This window comes from Uloborus diversus, chromosome 7, assembly GCF_026930045.1.
Source record: "Uloborus diversus isolate 005 chromosome 7, Udiv.v.3.1, whole genome shotgun sequence".
Taxonomy (NCBI): domain Eukaryota; kingdom Metazoa; phylum Arthropoda; class Arachnida; order Araneae; family Uloboridae; genus Uloborus; species Uloborus diversus.
Genome location: NC_072737.1, coordinates 71026326 through 71042903, shown reverse-complemented (window position 1 = coordinate 71042903; position 16578 = coordinate 71026326). Strand labels below are relative to the sequence as shown.

General features: G+C 36.8%; 1 protein-coding gene across 1 annotated transcript in view; it reads left to right on the top strand.

The window, feature by feature from the left end:
- The first annotated feature begins 1398 nt into the window (after nucleotides 1-1398).
- LOC129226437 (uncharacterized) overlaps nucleotides 1399-16578 on the top strand; it is a 31072-nt gene continuing 15892 nt past the window's right edge. Inside the window, exons 1-3 of the mRNA XM_054861039.1 lie at nucleotides 1399-1575; nucleotides 8068-8114; nucleotides 13263-13406. Of these exons, the coding sequence (XP_054717014.1) occupies nucleotides 1413-1575; nucleotides 8068-8114; nucleotides 13263-13406 (354 nt within the window). The 5' untranslated portion in view covers nucleotides 1399-1412. The remainder of the gene's footprint in view (nucleotides 1576-8067; nucleotides 8115-13262; nucleotides 13407-16578) is intronic.

Below are 16578 nucleotides of genomic sequence, written 5' to 3'. Positions count from 1 at the left end.
CAAAAACAAGGAAGCTTTTTAGACAACTGTTCTGAGTTTCGTATGGTAAAGATCATTTCTCCGTAGAATCAAAAAACCCAATTAATCGAAGAGTAAATCTTGGAACCGACAATATTTGTTTAAGCATGGACGACACAACTTGGTTCCTTTCATCTTTCAATACTATTTTTGTGGTCAAAGATTGTTACCAATTCCGTGCAGCTTCAAGCTTTCTTTAAATGACGACACAGCTCTTGAGAAAACACAGGAGATTTATTTACAACTATGTACAAGAAATATCGTTAACAACTGCTAAATAAACCATAGCAATTAGGCAAATGTCGATTAACACCGTATACTCAACGGTCAACTACGTATTTATATCAAAATGCGCAAAAACACAGCGCAAGGCAAAACGCACTTTCCAAAGCAAGAACTAAAACGAGACTAACTCATCCCCCCGTCGGCTGTGGCTATTAATAAATCCTAAAGGAGTTTCCATAAAATTCGAAACTATTCTCGATATTTTCTTTTTATTCCATTCACAAATCTTAGCGTGCAGAAATGGAGAGACCGTATACTTCATTCGAATGTAAGGGGGTTGTATATTCATTACAAGAAACTATTTACAGGTTACGATACTAAGATAACTTTAGATGAAAGATAATGGAATAAACGCCAAATTTAGCTCGATTACAACAAATTAATCACAAAAATAATTACTATTTACAGAATTTGTAACAATATATACATCTATTCTGTTTTTCAGTTTGTCAGCACTAATATTTAAAACATCATTAACTTTTAATTCCATTCATTATTCCACTCATTATTCCATATTTTTCTGTATTGTAACGTGTTTGTATTATTTATTCCAACCTCTGTAGATAACACTTGAATATTCAATACATATTTATTTTACTTGCCGTGTCAAAATGCAACTCAAATAACGAGCCGTGGTACACACTTGTGTTTACCATTATTGCATGTCAATTTTGCCTGTTTCCCTCTTTAAACTTCTCGTGACATTTTATTTGCATTCACGCTACCGGTTTATCACCAAACGTGATGAAAACGAATCAAAAAGACCTGAAGAATGAAAACCATATTTTCCCTATTTATTATTTGGTGGCGATAAAATTCAACAGAAAAGCACGACCTTTCAGTTCTATTCAATAACTACCTCACAATGGATTCATTTTGAAGGAAGCTTTTAAAGGATTCATTTTACACATTTGCAAAAGGAAAGTGCTTTTTCTTTTGTCAATTTCGATCTGTTTGAATAAAAATATTAACACCTTTGTGCAAAATATTTTTTCATAAAAAAAACCTCAATGAAATATATGCTTGACACACAATATATATGTGATAACTTTGCATCAAAATACCCAACAATAAATGTTCGATCTAGTAACTTAGTTCTGTCTTTTGAAATGAAAATGCACTGCAATAATTTCAGTAAATTAAGCCCAACGTTTGGGTTTCTCTTCTGTTTCGGGCTCTGTATGCTTGGGAACGTATCTGCAAGCTCATATAATGTTGACGAAGCATACCGATTTTATTTTGACTGCTTTTTCGACATAGTTTGTGAAAGAAGTAAGTGAATTTTTTCCTACATCTAACATTCCTCAATGAAAGTTAATTTTCGTAAATTCTAACGTAACAAATTGGAAAACAATACTGGCGTGATTATTTGTGTTGTTTAACAATCTTCTTCAACAGAGTAGTAGTTATTGTCAGGGACACCCCGAATTTAAACTTTGGGAGTGCGGAAATTATCTATTTGCCGAATGGTACTCCAAATTTCGCCGAATGATGATAATTTTGCCGAATGGAACTCCAAATTTCGTCGAGCAATAATAACTTTACCGAATGTAACTCCAAGTTTGGCAGAATGGAACTCCAAATTTCGTCGAGCGATCATAACTTTACCGAATGTAACTCCAAATTTTGCAGAATGGAACTCCAAATTCACGCAATGATGATAATTTGCCAAATAGAACTACAAATTTCACCCAATGATGAAAATTTTGCCAAATAGAACTCCAAATTCTGCCGAATAATGATAATTTTGCAGAATGGAACTCCAAATTTCGCCAAATGATGATAATTTGACTAATAGAACTTCAAATTCTGCTGAATAATGATAATTTTGCAGAATCGTCATTCAACACCCGCCCTTAATCGCTTATTACTAAACAACACAATGACATAAGTTCATGCAATTTAAATTTAGGAAGAGCCTTAGTAAACATATCAGCAATTTGTTTATCAGTAGAAACATATTCAATATATATATTTTCAACATTTAAAATATTTCTAATAAACTTTAACTTAACATCAATATGTTTCAATCTACCAGAGCTATTTTCATTAGTTATACATTTGATTGCAGACTGATTATCTTCATATATGACAATGTTATTTACAGTAAGAAATTCACATGCAATATTTTTATAATACACTAGATCTAATAAAGACTTACCAACTGCGAGTACCTCAGCTTCAGTAGAAGAAACAGCTATTGAACTTTGTTTCTTCACGCTCCATAAAATTGGACACTTTTTATAAAAAATAACGTAACCTGAAACTGATTTGCGATCACGCGGATCTGATGCCCAATCTGAATCAACATACATAGATAAATCAACATTAGAGTCACAACACTTACTATACACAATTTTATAATCCTATGTACCTTTTAAATATCGTAAAATTCTTTTAAGTCCGTTCCAAGCCGATTCTGTTGGATTCTCCTGCAATTGGCTGAGACAGTTCACAGCGAACAGTATATCGGGTCGTGTTGTCATCGCAAGATACAATAAAGATCCAACTAGTTCACGGTAAGGTCCTTTGAAGATAGTTCCTTCCTCAAAGTCAGCTGGAGTTGACTTTGCTTCTAAAGGTGTTGCACTCGGCTTGCACTCACTCATGTTAAATCTCTTCAATAGTTTAAGAATATACTCCTTTTGATCTAGCACTAATTTAGTAGAAGTAAATTCCAAACGAATTCCTAAAAATTCAGAAGCTGGTTCGAGTTTGGACATCTGAAATTCATTTTGAAGAAGTTTAATCACAATCATTATTTTTGAAACATCTGATCCAGCGATAAGAATATCATCAACGTATAAACAAATTATTATTTTTCTTCCATTCACAATTCTGATGAAAATACACGGTTCCGAGTTTAGCTGCTTAAAATTAATTTTTAACATAAATTGCGAAAATCTGAAGAACCATTGTCTAGGAGCTTGTTTTAATCCGTATAAACTTTTATTTAATTTGCATACTCTGCCAGATGAATCGTTGAATCCTTGCGGTTGTTCCATAAAAACAATTTCTTGCAACTCACCATTCCGAAAAGCTGTTTTCACATCCATCACATAAGCCATTAAATCCTCTTGAAGAATCGAAACAAGAACTAATCGTAAACAAGGCATTCCAATGACTGGCGAATAAGTTTGTACGTATTCCTTCTGCTGGTCTCCCTTTGCGCAAAGTCTGGCTTTGAGAGTTCCGTTTCTTTTCTTCCTAAACACCCTCTTACACTTTATGGGGGTTGCGTTATCAGGGAGATCTACCAGTTCCCAAGTTTTGTTTATCTGGATGGAGCGCAATTCTTCCCCCATCGCGACTTTCCACTGGGCTTGTTGTTCTTCAGGTAGTCTTGAGATGTTATAAAAGGTCAACGTCTCTTCTGACGTGTACATTGCTTCAAATCGTTCTGGTTTTTTACTTTTTCTTTCTAATCGTCGGGGTGCAGCTGCGGGCGTTTTGGTTTCGTTTTCTCCTAACTCTTTATTTACGTTTCTGTCGTGTTTTTCCTCGTCTTTTTCTTTTCTTTTCAGGAGCTCGTCTGGTGAATTACTTCTATCTTGCACATATACTTTATTTTCATTGAAGCGAACATTACGTGACACAATAACTCTGTGCGTATCAGGATCCATTAATCGATATCCCCTGCTAGAATATCCAATGAAGATCATTCGTTTAGATTTCGGATCTAATTTTTGTCTGCGAGTATCAGGAATTTTGGCATAAGCATCACAACCAAATAATTTTATTTGATTTAAATCCGGTTTCTGGGAATATTTTAGTTCAAAGGGTGACATTTCATTTATGCTTGAACTAGGGATTCTGTTATGAATATATGCTGCAACTTGAATAGCATATCCCCAACAGTAAATTTGCATCATATAAAAGTGCACGGGCTTTATCAAAAAGTGATCTGTTCATCCGCTCTGAAATTCCGTTCAATTCGTGAGTATAAGGGGGGCAGGGATCTATCGTAACTCCAAGTTTATTTGCTATCACTTTAAGTTCACCTGAAACATATTCCTGGGCATTGTCACAACGAATTTTTCGAACGCTTTCATTCAATTTGAGAAACTTTTTGATTTCCACGGGAACATCACTTTTCTTTTTAAGAAGACGAACTTCACAAAAACGAGAATAATCATCAACTAATGTTAACACATACCTTTCACCCGCTTGAGTTGGTGGGTTGACCGGACCGCATAGATCAGAATGGATGGGAGCTTTTTCTCTACTTCGGTTTCCTATTCCTATAGGGTTCGCGGACTGCTTCGCTAACACACAGTTTTCACATAATTTTTCGCTTATTGGTAATCCTAGTTTGCTCAGAACATGGTTTCCGGAGTGTCCTAACCTGCGATGCCACAGTTCACCTCCATCTTTTTCTGCAACAAAGGAGTTTGAAATGAAGGGAACAAAATCACTTGCATATTGACCTTTTGAATTCAGCTTGCACAAAACGAAGTTTGTACTTCCCTTTTCAATAACTGCTTCGTCATTTTTGAAGCTCACAGTGTATCCAGCTTTTTGTATCTGTTTCACTGAAATGAGGTTTCCATTTAGTACTGGAACATATAACACATCTTTCAGTAGGATCTCCTGCACACCGTCATCTAATACACCGCGAATAGTTCCTATTCCTTTTACTTCCAGTTTACTGGTTTTTGCAACGCATGACACAGTTCCTGAGGATGGTTTTAACTCCTCAAACCATTCCCGATGTGCACACATATGAGCTGTAGATCTGCTATCTACTATAAATGACCGATGTTCTACTTCGCCAACAACGAAAGTCACTGCAACTGCTCCATCCTTTGATGATGCATTTTTTTCTGTCTGGACTGTGCAGTTCCTCTTAAAATGTCCTTTTCTTCCGCACTGGTAGTAAACTATGTTACTTCTACAAAATTTCGCAATGTGCCCTGTTTTGCGACACTTGTTACACACTACCCGATGATTTGTAGAAATGGCTGCACCGTTTGATGACTCTGTTTTCCAAGATTTGGGCTCCGAGACTCGACGATCTCTCATCAGCGCTTCAGCATCCAGAAGACGACCGCAAACCAACTCTAAAGTCAAGTTCTCCGAAAGCTGATTTTCTATTGCCGATTTCGATGCGTCATACTCTGCTGGAAGAGACATCAAAAGATAGACAATACTGTCCATGTCACTCACTTTTACGCCACATGATTTTAGCTGGGAAACTAGCCTGTTCATTTCATCAATATGCTCCTGCATGGATGAGTCCTTTTTCATTTTCAAAGTTGAAAGTCTCTTTCTAACCAATATCTGACTGACCGCTCCTTCTCGAACATAGATCGATTTCAATTTTGCAATTACTTCAGCACAAGTCTTTTCTTCCGAAAGCGAAACTAAAACCTTATCACGAAGAAATGATAACATCAAGGCATAGGCCTTCTTACTCGCTAAAAGTTCATTAGCTTTCGAAGAATCCGCTTCACGTTCCAAATACACCTCTAAATTCTTTGCTGCGAAAACCACTTCCATTCTCCTGCACCACAGAGAGAAATTCCTTCCGTCAAAAGGCTCAACGGAATATTTTATCTCGTCTCCCATGTTACTCCGCTACTGCAGTGATTTAGTAGCTGGGTGAAACTTAGAACTAACCACGCTCTGCTGTTGAAAGGTTGTGTAAAGCAGAGATTCAGACAGCTGAACATAAACAAATACGTTTAATACGAAACATGGGGACACACATACAACAAGACATAGAGAAATGTAGTGAAGCCCTGATAAATAGACTGCGGCTCTTTAAATAGAATAGAGGGCAGATTTTCAGTATCCAATGATGTTTCTCAAATAGCAATAAGCTTTCTCCTAAGTCCGATGGTGGATTAAAGAAGAGATTTCGCGAACTCCGTGGAAAGCTGCAAATGTCTCTTCCAATAAGAAATAAGCACAGTTCTTTCTTTTAAACCAATGGAGAAAGCGATTACATTCAACACTTACTTTAAAGAGTAGAGGCAATTTGAGATATTTCTATTTGCTGTGCAAGAAGTCGTAAAGATAACCTAAGAGAATGTCAAGTAATCAAACTTCAATATCGAACGATATTGCACATTTTTTCCTACACAAAGGTAAGTTTGGACTTAACCCCTTTAAATGAAATAAGGATAGTCCGGATCGTCATGAACTCATAAGAGAAAGTTCACAATTATGAGCGTTTCCTTCCAGAAAATACAGAGATTTGATCATTTTTATAAGGGAAGTGTGTGTAAGTCATAGCAAGTCTGTATTTATACACTTGTATACATACTTCTAGTAGACAGTAGAGTATATTTTGTGTAACTCCATACAGCTGAAAAGTAAAGAAATAATAATTAAGTGCAACAGTGTTAATTTTACCAGTCATATCCACTTTTGTGGAGGCCAATATACATTTTTCATAGCGCGTGAGGCCTTTTATCCGACATCACTGCAAGAATATGAAATTTTTGTGTGGCAGTGATTATGGCCACTGGTGGATACATGGCGATTATCATAAGGGTTATGACCTCCCCTATACCGTCGACAACAGTATCCGTCCACATTGTGTTCAAACACTTTATGCATAAAATGTAAAGGATTAAAGTATCTTTTTAATTCGTAAATTATTTTTGAAAGTAAATATTTGAACTACTACTTCGTTTCATTGCCAATGAAATTAATTTGCAACGTTTGTCCCCAATTAGGTGCCTTGTTTCTCGCCAATTTGGTGCTTTTTATTTAACCCCCAAACAGGCTCAAAAATTTTCGTACCAGAAACCATAGTTTCGTTCATGGAGGGAGGAGGGGGTATTCTATAGCATGTCCCCCCCCCAAAAAAAAATAATTTTCTGTATCCGCCCCTGATTATGACTGATGAACTAAATGATCATTGAAAGTCGTAGAAAGAAAGTATTTTCATGCGAGTTACATAAAGTCCTTAAGGAAAGATTTTTTTATACCAGAGTAAAAATGACTGCTGAACGGAAAGAGTATGAATCTTCAGATAAGGAATGGTTCGATGGTATTACCTTCCATTAATTCCGAGTTAAACAAAAGCTGGGATAACGTAGCAGTTTTGAATTTAAAAAGCATTACATTCAATTTCCATTATTTGCGCAGCAAAACTGTACGTTTATATATCAATTATTCCGCTTAATTAAAAAGAAGAAAAAAAACTATCGGCTACCCAAACAATGGTGTCTCAAAAATGAATTCCAGTTCACACACACAATTGGCAGTTATATTAGATACTCAAAATTTTGATTAAAATATACATTTACTGCTGAAAGTGGAAATTTAACAACATAAAAGTAATCTATATTCGATCGTCGCCACATTGAATCAGAACTACTTTGTAGTTATGAGAAATAGTCTTCAGCCTGTTGACACAAATGATCTGTACTCCATCTCCATGCAAAAAAAAAAAAAAAAAAAAATCAGCCTGACGGTTGATCCAGAAAATGATGGATGAACGTTTTTTAATTTCTTTATTTTCTTTGCTTTCGAATTTGGAATTTCCTGACGGTTAATTTTTGGTAAAATTTAAAATCAGCAATTTTTATTGATATTAAATACTTAGAATATAATAGTGAAACATACGTATGAGCTTGAAGAAATGGACATCGAATAGCATATTAGCAGCCTCTTCCGACACGTTGATGAGCAAGAGAAGTGAGCAATTTTATCTCTATCAGCATTTTCTGAAGGTGTTTGAATGCAACCATGTAGCTATGAAAGAGTAAGTTATTAGTCGCTTCGTTTAAAATATTACTTTTATATTTACAGAAGTTCCATTACTTTTCAAAGACTGCGTCTCAAAATTAGACAACAAGGTAAGTTACTCTATTTAGCTTCCTTTGAACGAAATCAATCAACCTTTTTCAATTTGAAACATTTTCAGAAAACTCCTTCGCATTAAAACACGAGGGGAAATGCAGCACGAAAATAAGGTTCTAACTTATAACTGAAATTGGGTACATGTTTTCTCTTACATGTACAATGTACACAAAATTTCCTTCTTCATTAGAAGAGAGAAAAATAACCGTGTTTCTCACATTTATGATTTTTATGAGAATAAAATGCTCTATGTAATGATAGATAGGTATTTTTAAATATATACATAGTATTATTTCATAGATTTTCATACATAGGCGTAAATCAGGGTGGAGGAGGCAAGTGCTTCCTACTTTTTTGAGTCGTGACCAGAGTTATTATTTTGCCCCTTAGTTTTTAAGCAAAAGATTTTTTTAATTGTTTTTCAAATAATCTATGCCTTATTTTCAAATTATAATAAAATATCATTCGTATATTACCAATGCAATTGTAATGAACTATATGCAAAAGTTGCATCTTTGTAGTCAACCACCAATTAGTAATTTCAACCCATAGTTTATCTGTTTTAAACTGCACCACAGTGGCGCAATAAATAGCCCAGAAGAGGTTCGAATACCGGATCCCTAAGTGATGATGACACCCCCCCCCCTCCCAATATCTAGAGGCCTAGTTTACTAAAATCCTAGTTTACTAAAATCCTGTAATCTTAGTTAACTAAAATCCTGTAACCCGAGTTTACCACCTAAATGTAGTAAACTAGGATTACAGGATTTGGACAATGAGTGTTTTCGAGAAAAAGCGGAAATGTTGCTGCATTTCCGAAGTTTTTCTCAAAGCGAAATTTACTTTTAATAGTTTAACTTGTCCTCACATAAATGAATTTACAACCATGTAATAGACGGGTCAAAACAGAACAGTGGCGACCCCAGAAAGGAGGCTCACGGGGCTCGTCCTCCCCTCCAAAATGCTGAGTTGAATGTTTTTCAAAAGTATTCTTTATTATTGATGAGAAGATAAGAATACTTCTTTGGGAAACAAAATGATTTTTATAAATTAATATTAAAATTTGGGAAAATCTTAATTTCTTTCAAAAATAAATCTTTGAATTAAAAATACTTGAAAGTTACAGTTCATTGATCAGCTAATCGCCCCCTCTCCCACCTGTCCTATTTATACTCTTCTTTTTCTAGTTCGTCAGAAAATAGGAAAAATGCGGCTCCTCTGAAGCCCCCCCCCCCCCCACCTTTCTCCCACACACACCGAAATCATTATGGAGCATCTGAAATTTAGTTTTCAGGTCTTCGTCGCGAATTTTCCAGGGGAAAGCTTTCAATTACCGAACAACATCGAAAATCGCTTAAAATTGCGTTTTTATAGAACTTCAGTTTCGAAAAATTACTGGCCCTAATATTAAAAAATATGGCTTTACAACCGCGTTTTTAAGACTTGAATTTCAGAAAATATTCGAGCAAGGGTCCCTATACCACCTTTCTCCAATATCATAAGCTATTCGATTTCTTAAACAACACTTACAAAAATTTTAAGTGGAATAGCCTCTGAATATAAAACATTGCTTTAGTTTTTGACACCTAAATTTTGAAAATTCTACCAGGGAAGAGCTTCAGGACCTTCTTCCATTAAAATCTTCAACGATTGTCTAAAATTGCGTTTTTGAAACTTCAATTTCGGAAACTTGCACGGGGAGGAGAAGCTGATTTCGACCAAAAATATCGATCGGGGACAGTCCCTAAGCTCTATCCCTTACCCAAAGGTTGATAAATATGGCCTACAATTGCGTTTTTAAAGCTTCAGTTACTAGAAATTTCCGCTGAGACCCCTGTGTGTTTTGTTCTCCTAGCATCAGCGAACAAAGTTTAAAATTGCGTTTTTAAAGCTACAAGTTTCAACATTTTTCCGTTAGAGAACTCCCCCTATTAAATAAAAAAAATGTCTTCCTTTTTTCAATATGCCCCTTCCCCTAAAAACTTTTTTCTGGGGTGCCACTGAAATAGAATGTCTCTTGCAGCATTTTAATTGGATGGCAGAATATGAATCAAATAAAATTCCCTTTAAGACAAAGTTTGCCCCCCCCCCCCCCCACTTTAGGTGGCCAAGTTACACCTCTGTTTACATAGAAGTGTATTATCGTCTGCCAAAACGCGTTGTTAAAAATATTATTATTACCCCAGACCAGATTCTCACATTTCCTATCGTAACAATGCTCAGTCTGTCAAGAATTTTGGCAAGAAGAGAGCTATTATTAGAATATAAAAGTACCAAGTGACCACTTGCGTGTACAAATTTTATAGAAGTTAACTTTTAGTATTGGACTCTTTTGAAAGAGTGAGAGATTAAAAGATTTCCAGCTGATAGAATTAAATGAATATACTACTCGAGAAAGTGTGCCATTTACTCGGGAGTAGACGTGTCTAGTGGAGATCCGCAAAGGCTCTGACGTGGGAATCTACTTTTAAATATTCTGTAATCTTGTGTTTCAGTTATTGTTACTTGCCTTCAACATGTTCTGTTCTACAACCAAGAAAACACTTCATTGATGAGAATTTTATGTTGATGTAATGACCCCACTTATCGCATTAGCATTAGTTTTTGCAAAATCCGTCATATAGCAGTGATTCCCCTTTCAGTAATCCAGATGTTAGACTCCATTCTAGGGATAGGTAAGTTAATCATTATTTCTGTTTTGATTACGAGACACGTATTCGTTGTGTTTTTATCAAGGTAGGTAAGTTTCTAACGCTATCAGTTCTCCGTGTGGTGACCAGAGCAAAATAGTCTCAACGTAGTCCATGCGCGTCGTAAAAGGCGATTAAAATGGATATTAATCTAAAGTGTGAGGCACCGTGCTGATGGATGGATAGCATCTGGGTTGTATGATGTCTTAAACGGTTCCCTAGGAACCGGCAAAACCTCGTTGTAATTACCCTTGCACTCGTACAGGGTGGTTATGCGGGTGTTGACCTTTTACCCCTCGCAGTTCCCAGCTCCTATGGAGCTGGTCACTAGCTTGATGGAGAGAACCAGCAATCTTGCTGCTGGAGGAGGTGAGGGTGCAGGTCAGCGACCCACCGACTGAAGGGGGTGAGGGCGAATTTCTGCGATCCCGCTGACTCTGCAATAGGGAGCAGGTGGTACTCATTTATGCACAAAAATGCAACAGGCAGGAGACGGGAGGCGAGAGCCACAGGGCTAGACATTCCTGAAAAGGTAGGAGAAACCAAACGTCTCTGATCGAAGGTTTCAACTCCTTCCCCCCGCACAAACTGCTGCATCTTAAAGAGTAAAGACATGTCAACCACAGTCCTATGCTCACGCAGTGTGTATGTTTAAGATGGCTGTTATGAGACCGTCCAAGAGGTTATCTCGCGATGACATTGAACATATTCAGCTTGTCATTCTAAGGAGGACAGTCCTGATTCTTTCTGAGGATCGCTGCCATAAATGCAGTTGGCTTCTTAGCAAAAATAGTATCAGGAAGGCTTTTGGTTTTTGTACTGGTCTTTACACCTTAAAGCGGCACCTTGCTATAATGGGTGTCAGTAATGATCCAATTTGCATAGGTTACCTCTTTAAGGAGGAAACTATTACTCACACCCTGTGTGATTATGAAGTGTTTTCTGCCTATAGGTTTGAACACCTTGGTCATCATTTGCTTGAACCATGCGAGATTCATGATATTCCTATTAGATGTTTGCTGAACTTTGCTTCAGCTACTGGTCTGTTTCAAAAATTCTGTTTGGAGACTAGTGAAATAGACCTCTGGTCGCAGTGCTTGGTTCGGTTGAGCTCTCTTTTCATTCATTTCATTTCATTTCATTCAAAGCTATCAGTTCAAGTGAACCGAATGACTCAATTCTTCGTTGAATTCTGCATGAATTTTCGCTGAGAATTTGTAATGAAACAGATTTTGGTTTGAATTGAAGTTTAACTTAAACGCTATTTCAATAGAATCATACTTTCGATAAAATTTTGAGATTGGTGAAATGCCTCCCCCCCCCCCAATCTGTAAAAGTTGGGAATTTTGAAGCGGGTATTGTTCTGTATTTTCAGGAATCTGAAGTAAAGACATGCGTAAATACTTACTTATCTCGCAATACGTTCAAAAGGAGTGCGTTGGAAGGGGGGGGGGCATTTTGCTGGATTTCAGTAGAAATAAATGTAGATTTTCATTTTTTGCATTCAACGATTTTTTACGCTTAACTGCATTTGTCACCACACTTTTATCCCTTTTTACTGATATCACTCACTTCCTGACCCAATCTTTTATACTTCTTGATATTTTCAAACTTTTCGAAGTCCTGAAAAAAGCTAGTTGGTGATCTTCACGAGAGATTAGTACTTGGAGAATTGTAATTTATGTACACTTGAAAAGGGTTTTTGTATTGAGGAACGTTTTTTTCGATAGCCAGGCAACTAGAGCAAAAAGTTTTTCAAAAAGACATTGGATTTAACAGAAATTGGGATGACAATCATTGATAAACCTGAGATAGACCATTACACCCTCATATACCTTATATTACTTTCTGCATCACCTACAGCTAACATTCAAGCATTAAAGTCTTGCATCTCACCTGTCGGTAACTTATTGAAAAACGAACATTCATTTTCTGCTGAGAAACAAAATCATTAACACAATCTATTAGGAAAAATGAAATTGCAGAAAATATACCTCTTGATCAAAATATAAAGATTAGTAACCCAAAAAAAGAAACTGAAAGATATTAAAATCTTTATGGTGAATGATTTTGAGAACAAAAATAACGCTGAAATTTGTCCTAAAACGAGGGAAAATCCTCTTAAAGTTTGATTGAATTAAAATTAATTGTGTTGTGATGCTCGAGAGTCGAATGACAGATCTAAAACCAATTAATGTTCTAAAGAAACTTTAGTCATGTTCGCTATAAATCAAAATTTCTTATTAAATAGTGTCAATAGACTTAAAAATTAAGTCTGTAAAAATAAATTCACATAGAAACAGCAAAAGATATACAGAATGAATGCTAAAAGAAAGCTGAAGCAAATGCCAGGCGAAGATTTTTTTTTGTATGACAAAAGTTCCTTATCTAAAATAGGTAACCTGACAAAATAAGTTAATAGTAATGTAAGTAAAAAATGTTTTCTTCTTTTAGACAAAAGAGGTAATTTACGAGTTGTTAATGCAAGCCGCTCCCCCAGGAAAAGAACATTTATGCGTTATGGACGTCTACTGGTCAAACGAACTAGCTCTAAAACTTGCTAATGAATTGGCTTGCAATTTCACTAAAGAAGATTTGGTAAGTACGCGCTTCACATTAAAAGTTGCTGTATTTTTTAATAAAAAAAGGTTTCTATGCATTGTTTATTTGTAAATTTTGCTGAAACGAAAAAGTAAACGGCTCAAGAACTTAGTAAACGGACGTGGGTAAACGGATGAAGAGCCAAAGAAGCCCTGAGGTAAATGGAAACAAACTCGGTTACCCCACTTGTGGTAATCTTGAAAGTAAGCAGTTTCAATTGAACCATATTTTTAATGCTCCTTTGGGTCTAGCCGAACTGTTTCCGGCACTGAAGTGTTTGAAACCACGGAAATCTCCAGGTGAAGATAACATTTTTGCAGAATTTCTCCTGCACTTAGGACCTCGTGCCTGTGAAACCATCTTAAAGCTATTCAATTTAATCTGGCATTCGGGAAATTTTCCCTCTCAATGGTGTAAATCCACTATCATCCCGATACATAAAAAAGAATAAGATCCAAGTATAGTGACAAACTACAGACCTATTTCCCTGACAAGCATTCTCTGCAAAACCATGGAGAGAATTATCCTGTGTAGACTGAACTGGTTTTTGGAAACCAACGGGATCTTGGTAGAAGAACAGGCTGGATTCAGGAAGTTTAGGTCAACCAACCAGCAAGTCTCATTGCTTAGTCAGAAAATAAAAGATGCTTTGGATAAAAGACAGATTCTCTCTGCGGTCTTCATTGACCTAAAGTCTGCTTACGACCTTGTTTGGAGAGAGAACCTCCTTGCGAAATTGTCTGACATCGGAATACGTTCCAATATGCTCAGATGGTTCGATGGTTTTATGAAAACTCGATTATGTAGAGCACGATACAACTATTCCTTGTCGAGATACAGAGCTCTTAAGACCGGCTTACCGCAGGGTGCAGTCTCCAGTTGTATACTTTTTAACATATACATCAATGATTTTATCAGTGAATTGAAAACGATTGACGGATTGCAATGCCTGCTTTATTCTGATTACCTTGTCATCTCGTCTACAGCCCCTAAGAACAAAGCCAAAGTCACCATAGAAGGGATTTTAGGAAAGGCTTTGTTAGTTCTTGAAAGATGGACAGATTCGAATAATATGAAGGTAAATCTTGAAAAGACTTTTGTTGAGTCTTTTTCACTGACGCATCAACCTTTTTACCCTCAAATTTTCTACAAAGGGTGTCAGATACCACTGACTGAAAACTTTATATACCTGAGCGTCAGTTTTGATAGAAAACTTACATGGGGGTCCCATGTGGAGGACATCACCCAACGTGCCATAAAAAGACTTAATCTCCTAAAAATATTAGCGGGTTCTAAATGGGGTTGTTCAAGAGACACGCTAAATTCTACATACAAAACTTATATTCTACCCATCCTTACTGCTGTGAGCCGCTGGTCACAGGACCAGAGCAAGTCCTTCAGCAGTGTGAGACTTTTCAAAATCAGGCTCTACGACTGATTACCGGAGCAGTGAAGACAACACCCATTGACTGCATGTTACTCAGCACTGATAATAGACTTCTAAAGATGATCTTTGAAGAAAGAGCTGTTCTCCTATGGGAAAGAATACTTAGAATCCCTGGGTGTCTGTCTCTGTGGAACCAGGACTCTCTGGTCGGCGGGAGAAACTTAAAATCACAAAAAGGTTTTCGCCAGGATGTAGCTGATATTTCTTCTAAACTAGATTTAAAATATGAGACTGAACAATTTCCTCCCTCCATAAACCCCATTTCTGAAAAAGGTTTCTCCATTCGTCTTAATTTGATTAAGAATGTGTTCAAAGCGGAGACAAATGATGTAGTGTTAAGAGCTCTTGCTCTCGAAACAATAGAATCCTGTTACCCCAAAGAGAAATGGTTGAGAATATATACTGACGGCTCTAAATTGAATGGATGTGTTAATACTGGTGCTGGTGTTTACTGTGAACTTTTTTCTTTTTACACCCCCATTGGCAACCATAGATCAGCTTTCGATGGCGAGATTGCTGCCATTTGCCAGGCCCTGTCGCAGCTCCAGCCACATTTAGACTCTTTTTCAAAAGCAGTTGTATTAACGGACTCAAAGGCTGCACTAAAAGCTATCGATACACCTAGCCAATCCCGAACTTTAACCACCGATAATTGTTTGAAGCTCCTTAACCGGCTTGCCAGAAATAATAAGACAGTTGTTCTTCAGTGGATTCCGGCCCACTGTGGAATCCAAGGTAATGAGATGGCCGATTTTTTGGCCAAAAAGGGAGCATCGGTTCTTCAGAGAACCAATCCTAAGCTTCCATTTAGTAACATCAAAAGCTTAATAAAGAAAACCTTTAAAGACACTTTTCACGAAGAACTCAAAAATCGCAACAGCAATAAACCATGGTTTGAGCTGATTCTGAATGTCCCTAATTGGTCTAGGATGAAATCTGTCGCCATGTTTCGTTTATTATCTGGCCATGATTGCCTACGAAAACATCTCTGTCGTATCAACGTGGTTCCTGACCCTTTCTGCACTTTGTGTGATCTCCACGAAGTAATGGACATGCCTCATTTGTCCAGATGTCCTGCTCTCCCTCGGACATCCATCTGGGAACGCTATTGGATTGCTTGTTTTCATTTATAGGTTTGTTGTTATCCTTTTGATGTTCAACTGTCTTTCTGGCGGTTTGACATACGAGCGGAATTTCACCTGGAAAAGGTCACCTTGGGAACATGGCTATCTGCTCGAAATGGTCAATACTTTTTATCTTGAAATTCCCTCCCCCTTTCGGAAGGAGATAAAAAGCACTTAATCCCTTTTGACCAGGACGTGCTGTCAAAGCTCAACCCCTTTCTTTTCAACGCGTGTCGCAGGGAAGAGTGGAACTCCTCCAGACATGCTGTCAAGGTCCGTCCCGCCCATTTCTCTCCTCAACACGTGTAGCAAACGAGTTGAATTCCTTTCAGCCAGTCGTGTTTTACTAATCACAACTTTCTGTAATATTTATGAAGTAATAATCTAGATTTTAAATCTCTGGAATTGCTATCTCCTACTACTGCTCTAAATTACTATTCACATATTTTATTATTGAATTTAACTACTCATATTCAACATTTATAAAACAATATTTGGAACAAGTTATTTCAATATGATATAGCTAAATGCATTTAGTTATGATTGTAATGTTTTGCATAACCTGAAATGATACGTAATAATAAAAAGCAATAAAGGA